The sequence below is a fragment of the Cucurbita moschata genome, unplaced genomic scaffold, assembly GCF_002738365.1.
Source record: "Cucurbita moschata cultivar Rifu unplaced genomic scaffold, Cmos_1.0 Cmo_Scf00011, whole genome shotgun sequence".
NCBI classification, from domain to species: Eukaryota; Viridiplantae; Streptophyta; class Magnoliopsida; order Cucurbitales; family Cucurbitaceae; genus Cucurbita; species Cucurbita moschata.
Window position 1 is genome coordinate 4,237,973 of NW_019268527.1, and position 16,224 is coordinate 4,254,196.

The window sequence follows — 16,224 nt, forward strand, 5'->3', positions numbered from 1 at the left end:
CGATAACTTTAAGTTAGATTATTTATGTCGTGTGTGATAACATTGGTCAAAATTAAGATTATTAGGCTTAGAAAAGTCAAATATAGAAGAGTTAAATATATAGTGATGGAAAAGAGTGTTCATGCTTGAGCAAGAAGCAAGGAAAAATATTCAAATATAAAAATTCAAAAAATTCCTTTTTAATTTAATTTTTTATATTAAAAAAGGGGTAAAAAATGGCATATTTTTCTTGATTATCAAGAACCCTAATTTCCTGTGCCTATAAAATGGGGGAAACAACGCTCAAATTCTCAACAATTTCATAAAAAAAAACCCTTTTCTTTTTCCTTCTCTGAGAAAATGAATTTGATTTGGTCCACTCTTAAGTCTTTCATTTATTGCTTGCTTGGCTTTAATGGCGGAAGCCCAGAGGCAGCCATGGCTGCTGCTGCTGCTCCTTCTCCTCCAACTGGACCAGAGGCCGCCATGGTTGCTGCAGCCAAGCATTTCTCTTCTGCTCACAAGGTCAACTTCAATTAAGCTTCTACTCGGTTACATCCCACAGGTTACGCGTATTTTATGTTAGCTCCGGAACGTGCAAGACACGTTCGGGTGTCGTGTTTTTCTTAGTTTGGACTGCTTGAAATTGTGACTCGACTTAGTTTCCAAACATGGAAGACCTTAGTTTCATCGGGTTTTGTTATGTCGAATATATGTGAAAGTGAAGATTTGATTCTTTAATATTTTCATCAAATATATAACGTTATTTAATTTGAGAACAAGAAATACAACATGTGACTTTACTTAGCTTCCAAGCACGGAAGACCCACGTTTTATCAAAATATTGATATATCTATAACATGAATAAGACAAGACGACATCCAAATAAGAGTAGACATTCAAATGTAACACATGGTCGGGGCAAGTTTATAATATATATCAACAAAATACTTTTTTTTATATATAATTTAATTATACGTGTTTGACTTGAAACAAGTCTATGTTATGTGACCAATTGAGAATATTATTGATAATCACGATGGTTTATCGGACAGTTTTCACTCTCGAAAACCGTTCAAGAAAAATAAGTAGCATGACCTAAGTCATAAGAAAATGTTGAAAACGTTAGATGTCGAATTTAGATTCCAAATTCCGAACAACGTTCAAATATGAAGGCCTTGTGACACACGCCACACGTAAGAGTTTGACTTTGACTTCCACCCAAAATAAGAGAAAGACTTTGATTTATTCTACGACAATGTTGCAAAGGACACGTCAGAATTTAACTTATTTTATTAATTTTTCCGATGAGGATTTTCATTTTTCCACAACGCAGACGTCTTGCGTGGCCATTAAGAAAGCAATTCAACCAAATAAACAAACATCGACACGTCACACTAATAGAACATCACACTAGCACTACCAAAAGCAATCTTCTTCCATGTCTCTTTTATTTTGTCCAATCAATTTTAACTCATGTATAAATGATAAAAAAAGACGAGTCAAGGTAGATTGTCTCACACTAACACTACCAAAAGCAATCCTATTACTGAAATAGCTTACCGTACACCTCTTAGTTTTTACTGCCTAATAATTAATTTGGTCTCGAGGTAAGGAATAACCAGTTACACAACATGAAGGAGTCGTTACAACCAAAACCACACTTAACCCAAGTCAATTACTGAGGTTTTCAAATTCGCCAATAAAAGACATAAAATACGTGCATATTCATCATTAAGACACCATCATACTTGTCGACCATCTATCAAACGAAACAAAAAGAACTAAGCTGAGAGAGAACTCCTAACCAAGTCACTGCTTATGAGTAATCAACTCATTTTTCAACAGGCACGTGGTGTGAGTCCTAATTGGCCCCACTACTTGGAAGCTTACGGTTATATATTCTATTTTCAACGGAACATAAACAATATCAGTCCTCAAGTATAAGAGATGAGCATACCAGGGAATTTGTCTTATCATCTTGGAGAAGAGTAGTAGCAGCAGAATCAGACAGTCGGCCATGAAAGCTTTTTTAGTAGCAGGTGGGGATTCAGAAGGCACTTCGTTTCTGCATCGCCTTCTGTTTCTAACTAAGAAAAAGAGCTCCAAAAGGAAGTTATGTTCATCCGCAAGTAGAATAATTCCAAACAACCATAATCGATTTAACAAATTCATCTGTAGATTCTGTACAACTGCGAGCAAGGGAATACCAGCCATCCCCAGTACTATATAGAGTCGTCATCCAATGTCAGCCTTGTTTATACAATTGAATACAATCGGCATAGACTAAAATTTACTGGTATTTCTAGAACAACAATCTTCTTCATTTTTCCTTATTTTTGGGAATGAAACAACTTGCAATACCTCGCTATGGTATGAGTATGCCCATTCTTCCTTTTGTTATGGAAGCTAAGCCATGATCCTATGAAAACTACATGGGCAACACTCCAGCTGATCTTTGGGAGATTACTCCGAGATCTTACTTCATTGATCACACTTTGAAAGCCATGTCTCTCAGCATCGCTGAACCTCTAATTGATTGCAGTGTCAGAACTGAAGTCCGGATCAGAGTACAATGAAGGTAGAAATTCCGTAGCTTCCACCAAATATAACCTATCTTTCTTTTGTAAGGTAAAAGTTGAATACGTGAATGGCAGATTGAACTCCCAAGTTCCAAGATTTAGACTACCAATGGTTGGAGAATATGTTATGTACAAGTAGCTGGACAGCACTGACCTCGAAGAAGCAAACTCGCCTCCAGAGTCTGATTTCAAGAGTCGTAGACAGGACTGTATGTCAGCCACAGACGTGTAGCACATATGAGAAAGAACATCCGACTGAAGTATCTAGGCTGCACTAATTGAAGAAATAGGAAGATTGCAGGACGTCCTTGAGATCGAAGTCTCCCCGATCGGGTAAGGGCGGAAACTTTAAAGTGGGGAAGGACTTTTGGAAATTTTCCAGTAACTGTAAAGGCAAAAACCGTTCAATTTGTAAGTTAAAGAAATTCCAGGACAGAAGAAGACAACTAGATCTTTGTAGCTACAGGATAGTACAGTCAATGTGTTCTATTTTGTCAGAAGAGGAGTATCTTTTGTCTCCAATAACCAGGATAAGTTAACCGATCAAGTACACATGGGGCGAGATACTTACATTCTCCAGAATAGGAGCCTCGTATAGCTCAACAAATTTCTCCCTTAGTAGCCTGTTCATTACGTCAACATCGCATGCATGGGTCCAGTATGAATCATGGACACCTGTAATCAAACATGGTAAGAAGAGATATGGCCACGATTGAACACTTGAGAATTCACATAAGTTCACTGAGATAAAGGACCCAATCAATAGAGAAGTAAAAGAAAAATGAAGTGAACCTGCAAAGTTAAGGCCTGCCCTTCTGCAGGCGACAGCAGTCATCATCATATGAGAACCATCAAGGGAGTGTACAAAATTTGGAGGAAAAGCTGTTTTCTGACGCGTAGCCATGACCTACAGAAAATAATAGGAATTATCCGGCTAGTAAACATATCATGCAACCAATGAATTGCACTACTGCATACAGTGACCCTTCTCAATCGCAAGAGAGTTAATAAACTTGAAGCGTCTCAATTTCAAAAGGTTTTAAACGCATCGAGTCTACCCAATAATTCCTGATTTGGTTGGCCTTACCTTGTCAGTTTCTCGTTGTAGAGCCAACACTTGCAAGGAAGTCTTGATCTGCAATAAGTCAATTACAGTTTCAGTTTGTTGGAGAAGTCCAAATCATTGTTAGCTTAAATTTCACAAATTTATTAGAACTTTACAAGATGTCTTCCTAGTTGCCGGTAAGGTTGTACCACTGGCAGTCCAAGAGGAGTTGTCCATCGAACTGGCTGATTTTCTGAAGCTATTACCTGTTGAAAATTAAATGTGTGAAAAGCTACACCTTAGTCGAGTGACAAAAAGACAGAGGAACGCTTGCTGAAATGCACATAATATCAGATTACTATACTTAACTAAGATACGAAACGTAACATTGCTAAAATAACCCACTCCTCAAGATGTTATAAAATCAAATTATTTGAAGTACCTACGGCTAAGACGAAGGAGCATGAGTCTGAAAATTGAAGAAATATGGAGGAGATCACAACCCTTGTAGTTGTATTTCAAAATTAAGATCTTTGTTCGAAGACGAAATTAAGCTCGATGTGGGTTTGGGTAAAGGGTGAGGTTCTAGGAAATATGGCTGGTCACCCAACCATTGATGTTAAATTTCTCAATCTCTACGTTGTGACTCTATGTCGTGGTAGGGGGTACGTGAGAAATTGAAACGAAATAGAGGAAAATCTTGACTGGAAAAAATTTAATAGGATAGGAAACTGAGGAGTTGGGAGATTTATTGAGTGTGATTTACAAAATGGTGAAGATGGAAGGTCGATGCATTGGCAGTTTTCTCCTAAACATCTATTTTTGAAGCTGGTAAGATCTGATGGGAAGACTATCCAGTTCACTTATGCCTGGAGAAAACCAAATGAGCCCAAGTAATGTAAATGATGTTGAAAGGAGTGAGTTAGTAAAGACTCTGTAAGTCCCATGTGGGTGCATGTTTATGATCGCTTCAGCGTGAAGGTTTCACCAATCAATGAAAAGTCCATTCTTTGTAGGAAGGAACAAAATTTACAAGAGGAGGGGAACTAACGAAGAATTCCCACTTCAAGCTAGTGATACTACGAACTTTATCAAAATAACAAAAATAATGACAATATCACTAATTAAGGGCCGCACCTTTGCACATTCACCAAGCCAGCTCATGATACTTCTTGCTGCTTCAAACATTTCCCCCAAGGCAGTCAAGGTAGTCTGCACGATAAGTCTTCGAATCAGCAGCACGTTCATTTCAAAATAATAATAATTGTAGTAACACATTTTTCTTGTAAATATAAAAGAAAAAGTTGTGTAAAAAAAAGAAACAAAACTATAGTATGCATGCAAATAGGCATAAATGTGCTACATTTTTCTCACAAGCAAGTGGCAGTTTATTGACTCACTCTAGCTGCATAGCAAGAAGCTGCAAATAATTGTGAATCATCAGCAATGGATGCTCGTTCTTTCAACCTTTTCTTAATCTGATCCCGTGCACCCATATACGTGACACCATACACGGATGTCATGACTGTTTGTTTCACCAGTTTACGATCCACCTAATTGCAGTTACAAATATGAATCCATTAGAGGAAAAGCATACAACAGCTATTAGAAACAGTTCTAAAAAAAATTATTCTCATAGAATTATTAGTAACCAGACCTGATTGATTAAAAGTCTAGCATGCAACGCATTTGGATTAGTTGCAGGATCTTTCTCTGCATCACTTCGCATTATGTCAAGAACTCTGCACCCAGAAAAATATACACATAAACAAAGAAACTAGATACCCTCCGAACGCTAAATATGCTCTAAAACACAAGTCATTTGCAAACTTTTATACCGAAAGCATGGAGAATACTGTCTAAATAGGTATTTTTCCTTTCATACTAGTTGGTAAACGAAGCTTCCAAAGTTGAATGCAGAGAGCAGAGTCACTTAAATTTTATCTAAAAAATATCACCTGCATTGAGCATACTTTCATTTTCTATAGTTCGCGGAACGCATATATTAGCTCCCTTATCATAATGACCAGGCTTCAAAATACTTTTCAGCTTATTCAAACAAACATGGCATTGACGCCTGCCGGGTTATTAAGACTCAACTTTCATATGTAAAAAACACCAAAGAGCAATTTTAAAAAAACATTAAAAAAAAAAATGAGGAACACTTAAATAATCCTCCCTACAATCAAACATGCAAACAAGAGATGCAGTAACCTGGCAGCAATTCCGGAGTACACATCTGCGGGCTTATCTCCTGCTACAAGGTTAACTGCCGCTGCTCCCAACTGAAGAAAAATGACACAATATTAAATGCTAATTAAGAAACAGACCGTGTCATCTCAAAGAAGACTTTTTTTGTAAAAATTAAGGAGTTCCCCAAAATACAGATAGTTAAAAGAAATATTTTTGAAGTTCTTCATATGTGTAGTACACGAAGCATTATTTAAATTCAGGTGTTTTTAGCTTCGAATAAGCAAGCATTGAGGTATTTTCAATCCCCAAACACGCAGAATAAGAAATAGCCAAGTAAAAATGGAAGTAGCTTCACTTCTCAGCTGACTTTGTATCTTAAACTTATCTAACTAGAGAAATTGAAAGTACCTTGTCCCTCCCGAGAGCTGCATAGTGTTGCAAGCCATTGCAGGAACCATCCTGCCAAATCATGGGGAAATAAATAAGGATAAACAAAGATATATACTGCAGAATAGCTATATGATTATGGTTTCGAAAGGAATAAAGTTGCAGAGAACAAAAATTGCATTCATAATTTGGGGACGAATTGCAAGAATAATGTAAGTAGTACCTGGTGTACAGGCATATGGGAAAGAGTTGTTTCCGGCGATGGACTTCTTAAAGCCTCTGAGAGATTAATACACACTGCCAAGCACTGAAAAGGATCCTCTGCGCCCAACCACCAACGATTTCCTTCTAGAGGCCTGTCTGCCGAATCAAAAATCTCATCCAAATGATTCTCAGTAAATGACATTCGATCCTTGTAAGATAACTTGTCCACACCACCAGCGTATAGATTTGCCAAATGTATCTTCAACCAGCGTAACCCTGACTCTCCAAGTGGCCGTCCCTCCGCAAATTCTAGAATTCCTCGACACATATCAGAACCAAGATGATTCAAATGTGGATGCATTGGGTATGCACGACCTCGAAAATCTAAGTTGTGAGGATAGTAAAAGCCCTCCTCTTCTTTCATTTTCCTGGCCACCTGCTCACAATAAAAGTAAATTCAAATGTATTTGATAAGAGTATTCAAATTTAAATTCTATTCATTCAATAAGTTCTTACTGCAAGCTTAAGCTCAATGTCACACCGCTGTGAATGCCTCTCACTATTCTCTTTTTTTGCAGCCTTGAGTTTCCACTTCCATTTTCGAATTTCTTCTTCATCTTCCACAGTTGGCTCCTCTGGTAGAGGAGCCTGTACAAATTGAAGTTAAAGTTAAAGTTACAAAAAAAGATATAAATTTCATAAGATAGGAAAACATGCAAATAGGAACAACTAGCATTCTTCTTCTGTAACATACATCTTCACGGTCAACCAAATCAGCAAGACGACCACCACTGGCCCATATCCTGTCAATAATGCTAAGAACTCTTTTGTTCACCCTCCACTTGGTTCTTCCAAGCGTATCAAGTGCCTAAAAATGCAAAAATCATCATATATTAAGAATTCTTACGTAACTGAAGTTCAAAAAGAAACTACAAGATGCTTTTTTCTATGGGAAAATCTTAGGAGTTCCTTCTAAAGATGGTATCGCAACTTCAAAGACAAAGCCCATGAAACATATAGTCAAAGCAAAAATCTTCTTCAACAAAGAGGAAGTACCAGAGTCCTAATATCTTATGATCGTCTCTAGAGTCCAGTGATATTAATTTTTCAGCATGGTATATGGGAATGGAGGAAGAGGTCAGGCAAAACCAAAGGTGTGTATGTAAATCATTAAACTAGGAAACAATCATCAGAACTCTCAAACCTCAAAAACAGGCTCTAGTTGTTTCTTTGGAACCCTTTTAACTGCTTCACGTTGCTGCTTTGCCCCATGTATTCGCATAACATATGATGGTAGGAATAAGTGTGCTCCTTTATCATACCTACACACGAATAGCAGACATCAAACACCAAACATAACAAGCATACAGCACAAATGAAACTTATGCTTAAGAAAATACATATCATTCAGATATATATACTCTTCAACAAATGAACCAGTAAATATCGTTACATGAAACTAGGTTTTCAATCTCTGAATATTATGGAAACTATTAGAATTTATTGAAATAGATTAAAATATAGAGTAACCTACCCTGTCCAATTAAGGGGAGGCACCAGCATAGGCATATATGGTATGACCATGTGTCTTGCCTGAGACAAAACTGAAGACAATCACTAATCCAAGACATAAACTGAGTAATTTTGAAAGAGAGAGAACCTTGCAGAACTACAGAGTTGCATAATCATACAGCAAAAATAATGTGTACAAACTATTTATAGAAAAGCAACCAAATTCACATCGAGTATGGAACAGCCCACAATGTATGATTTTACTTACAGTTTTCTCCAGGCCTCTGCGAACAAGTGGATCGCATTCAATAACACCATATCTCCTGCTAGTCTTTCTGCGGGAAGAAACCAAATGGTAATAATTAGTAGTAGTAGTAATACAGATCAGACATAGAAAGAATATGTAGAAAAATCGAAGTGAGATAAATATGAAAAATAAAACAAGAGAGCAGAAGGCTCATTAACTGTGCTTCTGTTGTGATGGTTTTAAGAGTATGGACAAAGGCGGGACGAATATCAGGAGGACCCCCTCCTAACTGATCCATTGGAGGTTGAATATACGCTGTTTCAATCAATAGCTGAATCAAACGACAACCAACCTGGAAGGCAATAGAAACCAGAATTAAACAATTTCTCGCTGTTAATATGTGTACATCAACATCTACAGTAGCTCACAGCAAGTACACCAGAATTTACGCATTACTTCACATTGAAACTATGGGCAAAAAATTAAAAACAGAAACCTTCACATGCGCATCCTGGCCCCAAGGCTTTAAATGGTCGTGTTCCTTGACTATCATCCTCACTTGCCGCAACTTCTGTTTCTTCATCAGGTTGGTGACTTTTTTCCTCAATTTGTCTTGTTCTTTGGCCAGTTTCTCCTGGTCTTTGACCACAGGTTCAGTGTCTCCTTCAGTAGTTTTTTCATTACTCTTCTTCTTCTTCGTATTCTCAAAGAACTTGTGTATTCTAACCTATTTCGTAGAAAAGAAAATTGTCCAAACAAATATTTCAATTAATTCAACACTGTTTTATTAAAAATGTCAATCAGAGTTCAGATGTTCATTGCCAAACAAGAACAAATATATCACATATCTAAATAAGAGAAAGAAAAACTGACAGAATGAGGTAAGAAACCTTGCTATATGATCGATAGCTCTCAATATTGGAAAGAAAACCATGACTGGTTTTTTACTTTGATACCTAGCGAACTTCATATCAATGGGAAATCTAAAACAAATGCAAAATTTTAGACAATAAAGTAAAAGAATTTGAAACTAACCAACCTCGTGTTCAATGGCTTCTCCTATCTGACAAGCAGCTTGGACTACCCTGACACTACTGTTTCCTCCACTGCTAGTCATCAACAACCCCATTAACTTGTGCATTGTAATCACAGCCATCATATCCGCCGGCAGAAGATCAAAATAAGGAGCATGAGACACTCTACTCTTCTTCTTGCAAAACTCCTGGTCTGCAGCAATTGCATCACGCAAGGGTTCAAACCAACCAAGGAATAAAGACTTCATGTAAGGTAAATTGGGCGCCAACTTCTGCTCACACATATCCGTTAATAGCTCTTGATACTCTCTGGCAGCCTCTTCCCAAGCCTCCGTCTCCATCTTTATCTGTCTCTTCCGTAGAATATTGTACTTACCGACCCCCATTCCATCCACCATTTTCTTAGGCTGCTGAAAGTAAGACTCCACCTTATCTTGTTTGCTTAGTTCCTCCATCAATTCCTGAATTTCTTCCGACCCTGATAAGTCCTCCTCGGAAATCGCAGCCTCCGCAGCAGTTGCGTAGCCATTGGCATGGTTTAGAACCCCATAAAAAGCTACGGGATCGCTTGAATGTGCGAAATTGGATTTCGCAAACCCAACTTCACGGGAATGGAAAAAGCTGATTCCACGAGAGCCCTCTAACAGGCAACATGATTTCAAGCTTCCGAGTGTCCTGGAGGATCTAATTTCCTCAACAAAGATAGAGTCTTCAATAACTTTTCTGGAGAAGAACGTATCCCTCCTTGAAGCAGCTCTTTTGACAATGTTTCTCCACATTCTCTGGTAGTAGGGATTCCGAATTCCCACAACAACAAGTTCAAGCAATTCAAAACGCAGCTGAAGGAGATGGAAAATGCGAAGAACTGATAGTCGGAATATGCAGTTTCTCCGAAATGTTCTCAGGCAGTGAGAAACTAAGAACACAAAGTTGAATACAAAGAATTCAAACGCGGGAAGGATGAGAGATCAAGGTAGAGATCTCAAAATGGTGGGAGAACGGAGAAGAGAACCACAGCGGCGGCCATTAAACCCTCCTAAAACCTACGTTTTCTTAAACATTTATTCCTTCACCCATTCTTCAACCAGGTCGAAACCCGACCCGTTGGGTCACCGCACAATGTTAGCCCGCTTGTTCCCTTATTGGGCCTAATGGGCTTACTCGGTTTTTTTAACGCGCCGTTGATCCAGGAATTTTCGGCCCAAATTTCGGAATAAACATTTATGTAATGTAATTACACAATGTGGTAAATCGTAATGTAATTACACAATGTGGTAAATTTGGCACATGTGTCGTTCCAAGAAATTTTGGGGGTGGTGTTGTAGTATTATCCGACCCCTTTGCACATATGTCATTCTACTAAATTAACCAATGTGGGACTCACTCCCAATAATCCTCAACAGAGAATGGGATCTTGATGAGGGATAAGTAGCATTGAAGGGGATGTTGGAGGCATCACGATAAGTGGTTGATGCTGGAATCGCTGTCACGTAGTGTCAACGTGCCCGTTGTAGTGGAGGTAGAGGAGAGGAGGAAGAGGCAAAAACAAGTCATTAGATATGGATAGGTTTCCACACCTTTATAAGACATGCTTCTTAGCGTTATTGCTGGCACAAACATTGCTCAAACCCACCACTAATAGATGTTGTTTGCTTTGGCTCATTATGTATCATGTCAGTCTCAAGATTTTAGAACGCATCTTTTGTGTCAAAGCGTTTTTGCTAGCACCAACACCACCCAAACCCACAGCTAATAAATATTGTCTGCTAAAGTCCGTTATGTATCGTCGTCAACCTCGCAATTGTGCTTAAAAGCGTAACGGCGGGGGTGCTGATATTGGGTTGGCCGATGGAGGCGGACCAGTTCGTGAACGCTAAGCTATTGGTGGACGACATGGGAGTGGCGGTGCGGGTTTGTGAGGGGGCGAACTCGGTGGCTGATTCTGATGAGTTGGGGAAAGTGATCGCTATGTCTTTGAGGGGAGACTGTCCGGAGAAAATGAAGGCAGGAGCGCTCAAGAGAGCGGCGGTGGACGCTGTACGGAGTAATGGAAGCTCCTGGAAGGACACGGAAGGCTTTGTCAACAATCTGAAGTCACAAGGCTTTGTCAACCAACAGTTCAACGAAGAAGTAGCATGGCTAAGTAATAAGAAAATATGGAAAATGTTAGATGTCGAATTTAGATTCAAAATTCCGAAGAACGTTCAAATATGAAGGCCTTGTGACCGATGGCACACATAAGAATTTGACTTTGACTCCCACCAAAAATGAGAGGAAGACTACGACAGTGTTGGTTTTTCTTTTGGCACACAAAGGACACGTAAGCAAGAATTTGACTTGTTTTATTAATTTTTTTTCTGACGAGGAGGATTTTCAGTTTTCCACAAAGCAAACGTCTTGCGTGGCCAATAAGAAAGCAATTCAACCAAATAAACAAGCATTGACACATCACACAAATAGAACACGTCATTTTTTTTTAAAAGAAAAAGAAAAAACTAACCGCGTAAGATTATTTCTAACAAACTACAATTTGAAGAATTTTAAGAGTTATTATTGGAAAGATTATTAGAATATTAAATAAAAAATCTAAGGGTCGGAATATTATTATTTTAAACTTAATAAAATAAACTAAAAACACGAGTCAAGGTAGATTGTCCAACACTAACACTTCGAGTAATAACTCTACCAAAAGAAACCATATTTTACTGATATAGCTTCCAGTACACTTGGTTACAATTTTGACGGCCTAATAATCAATTTGGTCTCAAGATAAGGAATAACCAGTTACACAAAAGGAAGCGGTCATTACGACCAAAACCATACTTGTAACCCAAGTCAATTCATGAGATTTTCAAATTCGCCAATAAAAGACAAAATACGTGCATATTCATCATTAAGACCATCATACTTGCCGACCATCTATCAAACGAAACAAAGAGAACTAAGCTAAGAGATAACTCCTAACCAAGTCACTGCTTATGAATACTCAACTCATTTTTCGACAGGCATGTGGAGAGAGTCCTAGTTGCCCCCACTACTTGGAAGCTTACGGTTTCATGTTCTATTTTCAACCGAAGAGAAACAATATCAGTCCAGAAGTATAAGAAATGAGCATACCAGGGAATTTGTCTTATCACCTTGGAGAAGAGAAGTAGCAGCAGAATCAGACTGTCGGGGCCATGAAAGCTTCAGAATACTAATTTTCTCGACGAGGTAGTCGACGAGATCAACGTCGTCGGTGTCGACATCCAGTGGAATGCGATGAACTGATTGAGTGAAAGGAAATTTTTTAGTAGCGGGTGGGGATTCAGAAGGCGCTTGGTTTCTGCATCGCCTTCTTTTTCTAAGTAAGAAAAAGAGCTCCAAAAGAAAGTTAAGTTCATCCGCAAGTAGAATAATTCCAAACAACCATAATCGATTTAACAAATTCATCTGTAAATTCTGTACACCTGCGAGCGAGGGAATACCAGCCATCCCCAGTACTATATAGAGTCGTCACTCAATGTCAGCCTTGTTTATACAATTGAATACAATCGGCATAGACTAAAATTTACTGGTATTTCTAGAACAACAATATTCTTCATTTTCTTCTTATTTTTGGGAATGAAACAACCTGCAATACCTCGCTATAGTATGAGTATGCACCACGACTTTCTTCTCAGCAGCCCATTCTTCCTTTTGTTATGGAAGCTAAGCCACGATCCTATTAAAAAACCCCATCTCACCTGTTGCATCTGCTTCTTATTGTATTACTTCGCCTTGGGATTTTCTTCTTCGACGTCCTGCGGCATCCATGAAGTTTGCGGATCGGTTTAAGATTGGAAGCTGGAATACAATGTGAGAAGAGCAAAAGGAAAGCACAAACATACCGAGTTTTCAATCTTGTCAAAGTCGTCGTCAAAGCTTTCGTCACCCTCATCTGGAAAAAAAATGACAAACAACATAACTATAAGCATGGAAGGAGTTTGCTTGGTTTCATCAAAAACTTTGTTTTTGCCCCACTCTGCATTTAATATGTGCTCAAGATGATAAGTGCAAGGGCCCCAGAGAATATAGAAATTTGTTAAATCGGGGTATGAATCAGAATCGAGGAGAGGATTTACCTGCACCTCCCCCATCACTGTCTTCAAGATCTCCCAAAAGAAAAGTATCCAAGTCTTGATCAGTAGACAGCGTTGGGGAAGTTTTACCCTTCAGGTTCTTTTCCGCCACTTCAACTTTTTCAGAGGAACCAACCAACGGAGTTTGCTTGGTTTCATCAGCTGTTCTTTGTTCTTCAGACTTCAGCTTAATCTCTTCCATGTATTTCTTCTCGTATCTGTGTTTTTTAAACAATTAAGAGTGTATACTACTAAAACAGAATCCTTTGGTGATAAGATATATATATATAAAGGTGCAGCGACTTGACAGCCATTCATTCTCCAATGTGATATTTATTCTAAATGGTATATTACGTCGGGCTATATCACAATAATATAACTTACATAATTCCTAAAAATTCTTATACCTGCAAATGTACTAATCTAAAATGCTTTTCTTAAATAAGAAAAACCAAAACAAAAACCCTGTATTTAATATGTAAAGCCAAATTGGTGTATACAATCAACAGAAAATCAGATGCTTCAATAATTCAGTGAGGAGGTTAAATAAAAAGTGATGAAAAAGAAGCACGTCGAACCCTTGAAACTATTTTCCAGTATGGTTAGTCTACAAGTAAATTTCTCGAGATGGTAGAAACACCTCAATGTTAGATGCTTGGCAAGTGGTGGCATATTTCTTCCAACTTACAATAAGAAACAACGAAGCATGCAAGACTGAACTGAAGATTAGACAGAAAGAGCTCCAATTAAAAGAAATGCAACTTACGGAGCAACATGACTGCTGACAAGTGTAAAATATATCCTCCAGAATATCCTTTCTTTCATAATTCTTGGACATAGTTCATATCTTAATCTGGAAATTTCCTGCAACAGAGTTGAGATATTGGGGCATTTTAAATTTGTATTTTGGATGAAAAGAAGATTCACTTATGGCTATCATGACAGGAGCAAATGAAAAGGCGACGACGATCTACTCTTGCTGATGAAGACAATCAAAGGTTAACAACTCTGAACTAACAGATTAATCAAGTGCAACTAAAATTCATGTGTACCATCTGGGTGCAATCTTTCGTGATTTATGCATCATCTAGGGTCAACAGTTGGCGTGTTTTTATTGATTGGTGTTATAGGAACAAGCATTAAGCAATTGTAGCTGTCCTATTCAGCAAATTCTGAAAGCTATAAAAGTTATATATGGATGAGATGTGGTGTTTTAATCATTTGACATGAGAGAAATGAAGATCACCAAAGTGTAAATGCAACGAGTACTGAGTAGGCATGTTTTTAAAGTTTTACTATACGAACGGGGTTTTTTTTTTTTTTTTTCCATATGCTTCTTTTCAATACTTCCTTGTCGCATAAGTTCTTGATAAAGAGAATGAGATCCAACTCTGATTAGCATGTGGGAGACCACACCACAAATTAAACATACAGAAGAAGCTGGACGTCAGACTTCTGATTTTTGAAGTCATATCCAACAATAGCTTTTGAAAGTAGGAAGAGTTCCTTCTTTTCCTTTTTCGGGTAAAGCACCAGACATGCATTGATTCAAATGAAGTTTAGAACCAGAAAGATCAAATAGAAATTTAGAGAAGCAATGGGCAGAAAAATCAAAACCAAGTTTCAGCCTGACCGTGATTTAGTTGAATTGGACTGCTTGGTTCACACCGTATTAACTGTACTTTTTTCGATTCTCTATGAAAATTTGTTTCATTTAAAAAAAAAAAAAATAGCGCAATATCCCAGAATGATAAACAATTCAAAATCAAAGAACCTAAATCAGTAGGGGACAATAGATTCCTAGCAAAACAGTGCACGATTTAATCAAATTCAATCAAAATTACAATGAATTAAAACATTTCGTCTCACCTTGACATTGGTGAGAACCAGCGTGGCGTGCTGTTCTTGCCATTCCGTCAGATCCTTACGCACATTAGAAGCCGTAACCGCAACGTCAGACGCCTCCGGTTCGTCTACATTAATCATCAAAACAATCCACGTCAATTACGCATGTTAAAACCATAGAAAAATTTCCAATCCGAAAATTAACATCACATTCCCCGAATTTACTTCTACCTTGGATCGGAAAGTTCTTGAAAGTAGTTGAAGTAAAGCCCCTAACAAACTCTCTCAGATCGTCATTGAGGCCAAACTTCTCGAGCTCAGACTGAGAATGCGGCGAGGGAGCGGAGAAATTGGGGATGGAAATGGAAGGTAGTTGAGGAGGTATAATGTCGGAAACGTTGAGTGATTTGAGATGATCGGCCTGCTTGATGGCGGCTGTTTTGATGAGATCAGCAGTCTTGGAGGCCTCAGCAGCAAGCTCCTTGGACTTTTTGGCAGTTTCAGAGACCAATTCAGTGAGTGTGGAGGTCGACGTTAAGGTCTGTGACTTCTTCGCCGCTTCTTCTGCGAAGGATTTCGCTCTCTTCCATAAATCCTCCATTAACTCTTCTTCTTCTTCTTCTTCTTCGCTTCTTCTGCTCCGTTCTGTTCTGTTCTTGTCCACTCTCGTTCCCGGTAACGCGCTTTTGTATTCAGCGACGTTTCTTTTACAAAGCCTTTATTTGTATTTTCCATTTTTTTTGGGCTTCGGCCCATTTATTTGATTAAATAGTAAATTACAAATTTATCCTCCATTTACAACCATCCATATAATTTAATTTTTAGAATTTTATTATTTATGTGATCCTATCACACCAAAAGGACATAATTTTAAATTTATAACTATCTAAACTAATTTTTAACTTTATTATAACGATCCTTATCCAAAATTATTTGGTCTCCACTGTTAACATATATACGTATCGTCGTTAGCCTCATAGTTTTAAACGTGTCTATTAGGTAGAGGTTTCTGCACCCTTATAATAGTATCAGGGTCAGATACCAAACAATGTATCAGTGAGAACGTTGGACTCCCGAGAGGAAAATTACTTATAAG

General features: G+C 38.1%; 4 protein-coding genes across 11 annotated transcripts in view; all 4 read right to left on the minus strand.

Annotated features, from left to right (window-relative positions):
* Positions 1-10,174, minus strand: part of LOC111449299 (DNA-directed RNA polymerase 1B, mitochondrial-like) — a 31,150-nt gene extending 20,976 nt beyond the window's left edge. The window contains exons 1-20 of one of the 5 annotated variants that reach the window (XR_002711571.1): positions 9,189-10,174; positions 8,646-8,876; positions 8,368-8,501; positions 8,171-8,237; positions 7,925-7,983; positions 7,595-7,712; positions 7,145-7,258; positions 6,907-7,038; positions 6,410-6,826; positions 6,208-6,258; positions 5,821-5,891; positions 5,264-5,348; positions 5,007-5,159; positions 4,744-4,818; positions 3,783-3,872; positions 3,649-3,696; positions 3,354-3,468; positions 3,133-3,236; positions 2,716-2,946; positions 2,121-2,510 (exon numbers count right to left, since the gene is read on the minus strand). Coding sequence is in view for 1 of the 5 variants with exons in the window: in XM_023089140.1 (XP_022944908.1) it covers positions 2,836-2,946; positions 3,133-3,236; positions 3,354-3,468; positions 3,649-3,696; positions 3,783-3,872; positions 4,744-4,818; positions 5,007-5,159; positions 5,264-5,348; positions 5,821-5,891; positions 6,208-6,258; positions 6,410-6,826; positions 6,907-7,038; positions 7,145-7,258; positions 7,595-7,712; positions 7,925-7,983; positions 8,171-8,237; positions 8,368-8,501; positions 8,646-8,876; positions 9,189-9,962 (2,949 nt within the window). In the remaining 4 variants the exon portion in view is untranslated. Of the gene's footprint in view, positions 1-2,120; positions 2,947-3,132; positions 3,237-3,353; positions 3,469-3,648; positions 3,697-3,782; positions 3,873-4,743; positions 4,819-5,006; positions 5,160-5,263; positions 5,349-5,820; positions 5,892-6,207; positions 6,259-6,409; positions 6,827-6,906; positions 7,039-7,144; positions 7,259-7,594; positions 7,713-7,924; positions 7,984-8,170; positions 8,238-8,367; positions 8,502-8,645; positions 8,877-9,188 lie in introns of those variants that run through there. The other 4 variants (XR_002711573.1, XR_002711570.1, XR_002711572.1 and 1 more) reach the window with 4 other exon arrangements.
* The window catches only part of LOC111449300 (DNA-directed RNA polymerase 1B, mitochondrial-like), a 30,617-nt gene extending 20,408 nt beyond the window's left edge, over positions 1-10,209 (minus strand). Inside the window, exon 1 of the mRNA XM_023089142.1 lies at positions 10,139-10,209. The gene's annotated coding sequence lies outside the window, so the exon portion shown is untranslated. The remainder of the gene's footprint in view (positions 1-10,138) is intronic.
* Positions 1,662-15,823, minus strand: LOC111449307. 4 transcript variants are annotated; one of them, XR_002711576.1, is made up of 8 exons: positions 15,360-15,823; positions 15,153-15,256; positions 14,050-14,147; positions 13,287-13,501; positions 13,053-13,102; positions 12,806-12,965; positions 12,321-12,449; positions 1,662-1,959 (listed from the first exon to the last, which is right to left on the minus strand). XR_002711576.1 is itself a non-coding variant. In XM_023089151.1 (6 exons), the coding sequence occupies exons 1-6, from the start codon at positions 15,727-15,729 to the stop codon at positions 12,933-12,935; spliced, it is 870 nt and encodes a 289-aa protein (XP_022944919.1). In that variant the 5' UTR covers positions 15,730-15,823; the 3' UTR covers positions 12,579-12,932. The 4 variants fall into 4 exon arrangements, 1 of the variants encoding a protein (XP_022944919.1); XR_002711574.1 differs by lacking the exon at positions 12,321-12,449 and having other exon boundaries at positions 1,662-2,343; XR_002711575.1 differs by lacking the exon at positions 1,662-1,959 and having other exon boundaries at positions 11,968-12,449.
* Positions 10,847-12,613, minus strand: LOC111449308. The gene is made up of 3 exons (XM_023089153.1): positions 12,461-12,613; positions 12,301-12,380; positions 10,847-11,240 (listed from the first exon to the last, which is right to left on the minus strand). Exons 1-3 carry the CDS (start codon positions 12,564-12,566, stop codon positions 10,950-10,952), a joined length of 477 nt encoding a protein of 158 aa, XP_022944921.1. The 5' UTR covers positions 12,567-12,613; the 3' UTR covers positions 10,847-10,949.
* Positions 15,824-16,224: the final 401 nt, after the last annotated feature.

What these genes read in the sequence shown, in the direction of transcription:
- LOC111449307 (XM_023089151.1), bottom strand. Translation starts at nt 15,729, where the DNA reads ATGGAGGATTTATGGAAGAGAGCGAAATCCTTCGCAGAAGAAGCGGCG. An exon ending in TGGTTCTCACCAATGTCAAG is followed by an intron (nt 14,148 to 15,152) that starts GTGAGACGAAAT and finishes ACTCTGTTGCAG; the next exon opens with GAAATTTCCAGATTAAGATA. An exon ending in GTCAGCAGTCATGTTGCTCC is followed by an intron (nt 13,502 to 14,049) that starts GTAAGTTGCATT and finishes TAAAAAACACAG; the next exon opens with ATACGAGAAGAAATACATGG.
- LOC111449308 (XM_023089153.1), bottom strand. Translation starts at nt 12,566, where the DNA reads ATGAACTTAACTTTCTTTTGGAGCTCTTTTTCTTACTTAGAAAAAGAA. An exon ending in GCTACTAAAAAATTTCCTTT is followed by an intron (nt 12,381 to 12,460) that starts CACTCAATCAGT and finishes TCGAGAAAATTA; the next exon opens with GTATTCTGAAGCTTTCATGG. An exon ending in GTGATAAGACAAATTCCCTG is followed by an intron (nt 11,241 to 12,300) that starts GTATGCTCATTT and finishes GTGTCCTTCCAG; the next exon opens with GAGCTTCCATTACTCCGTAC.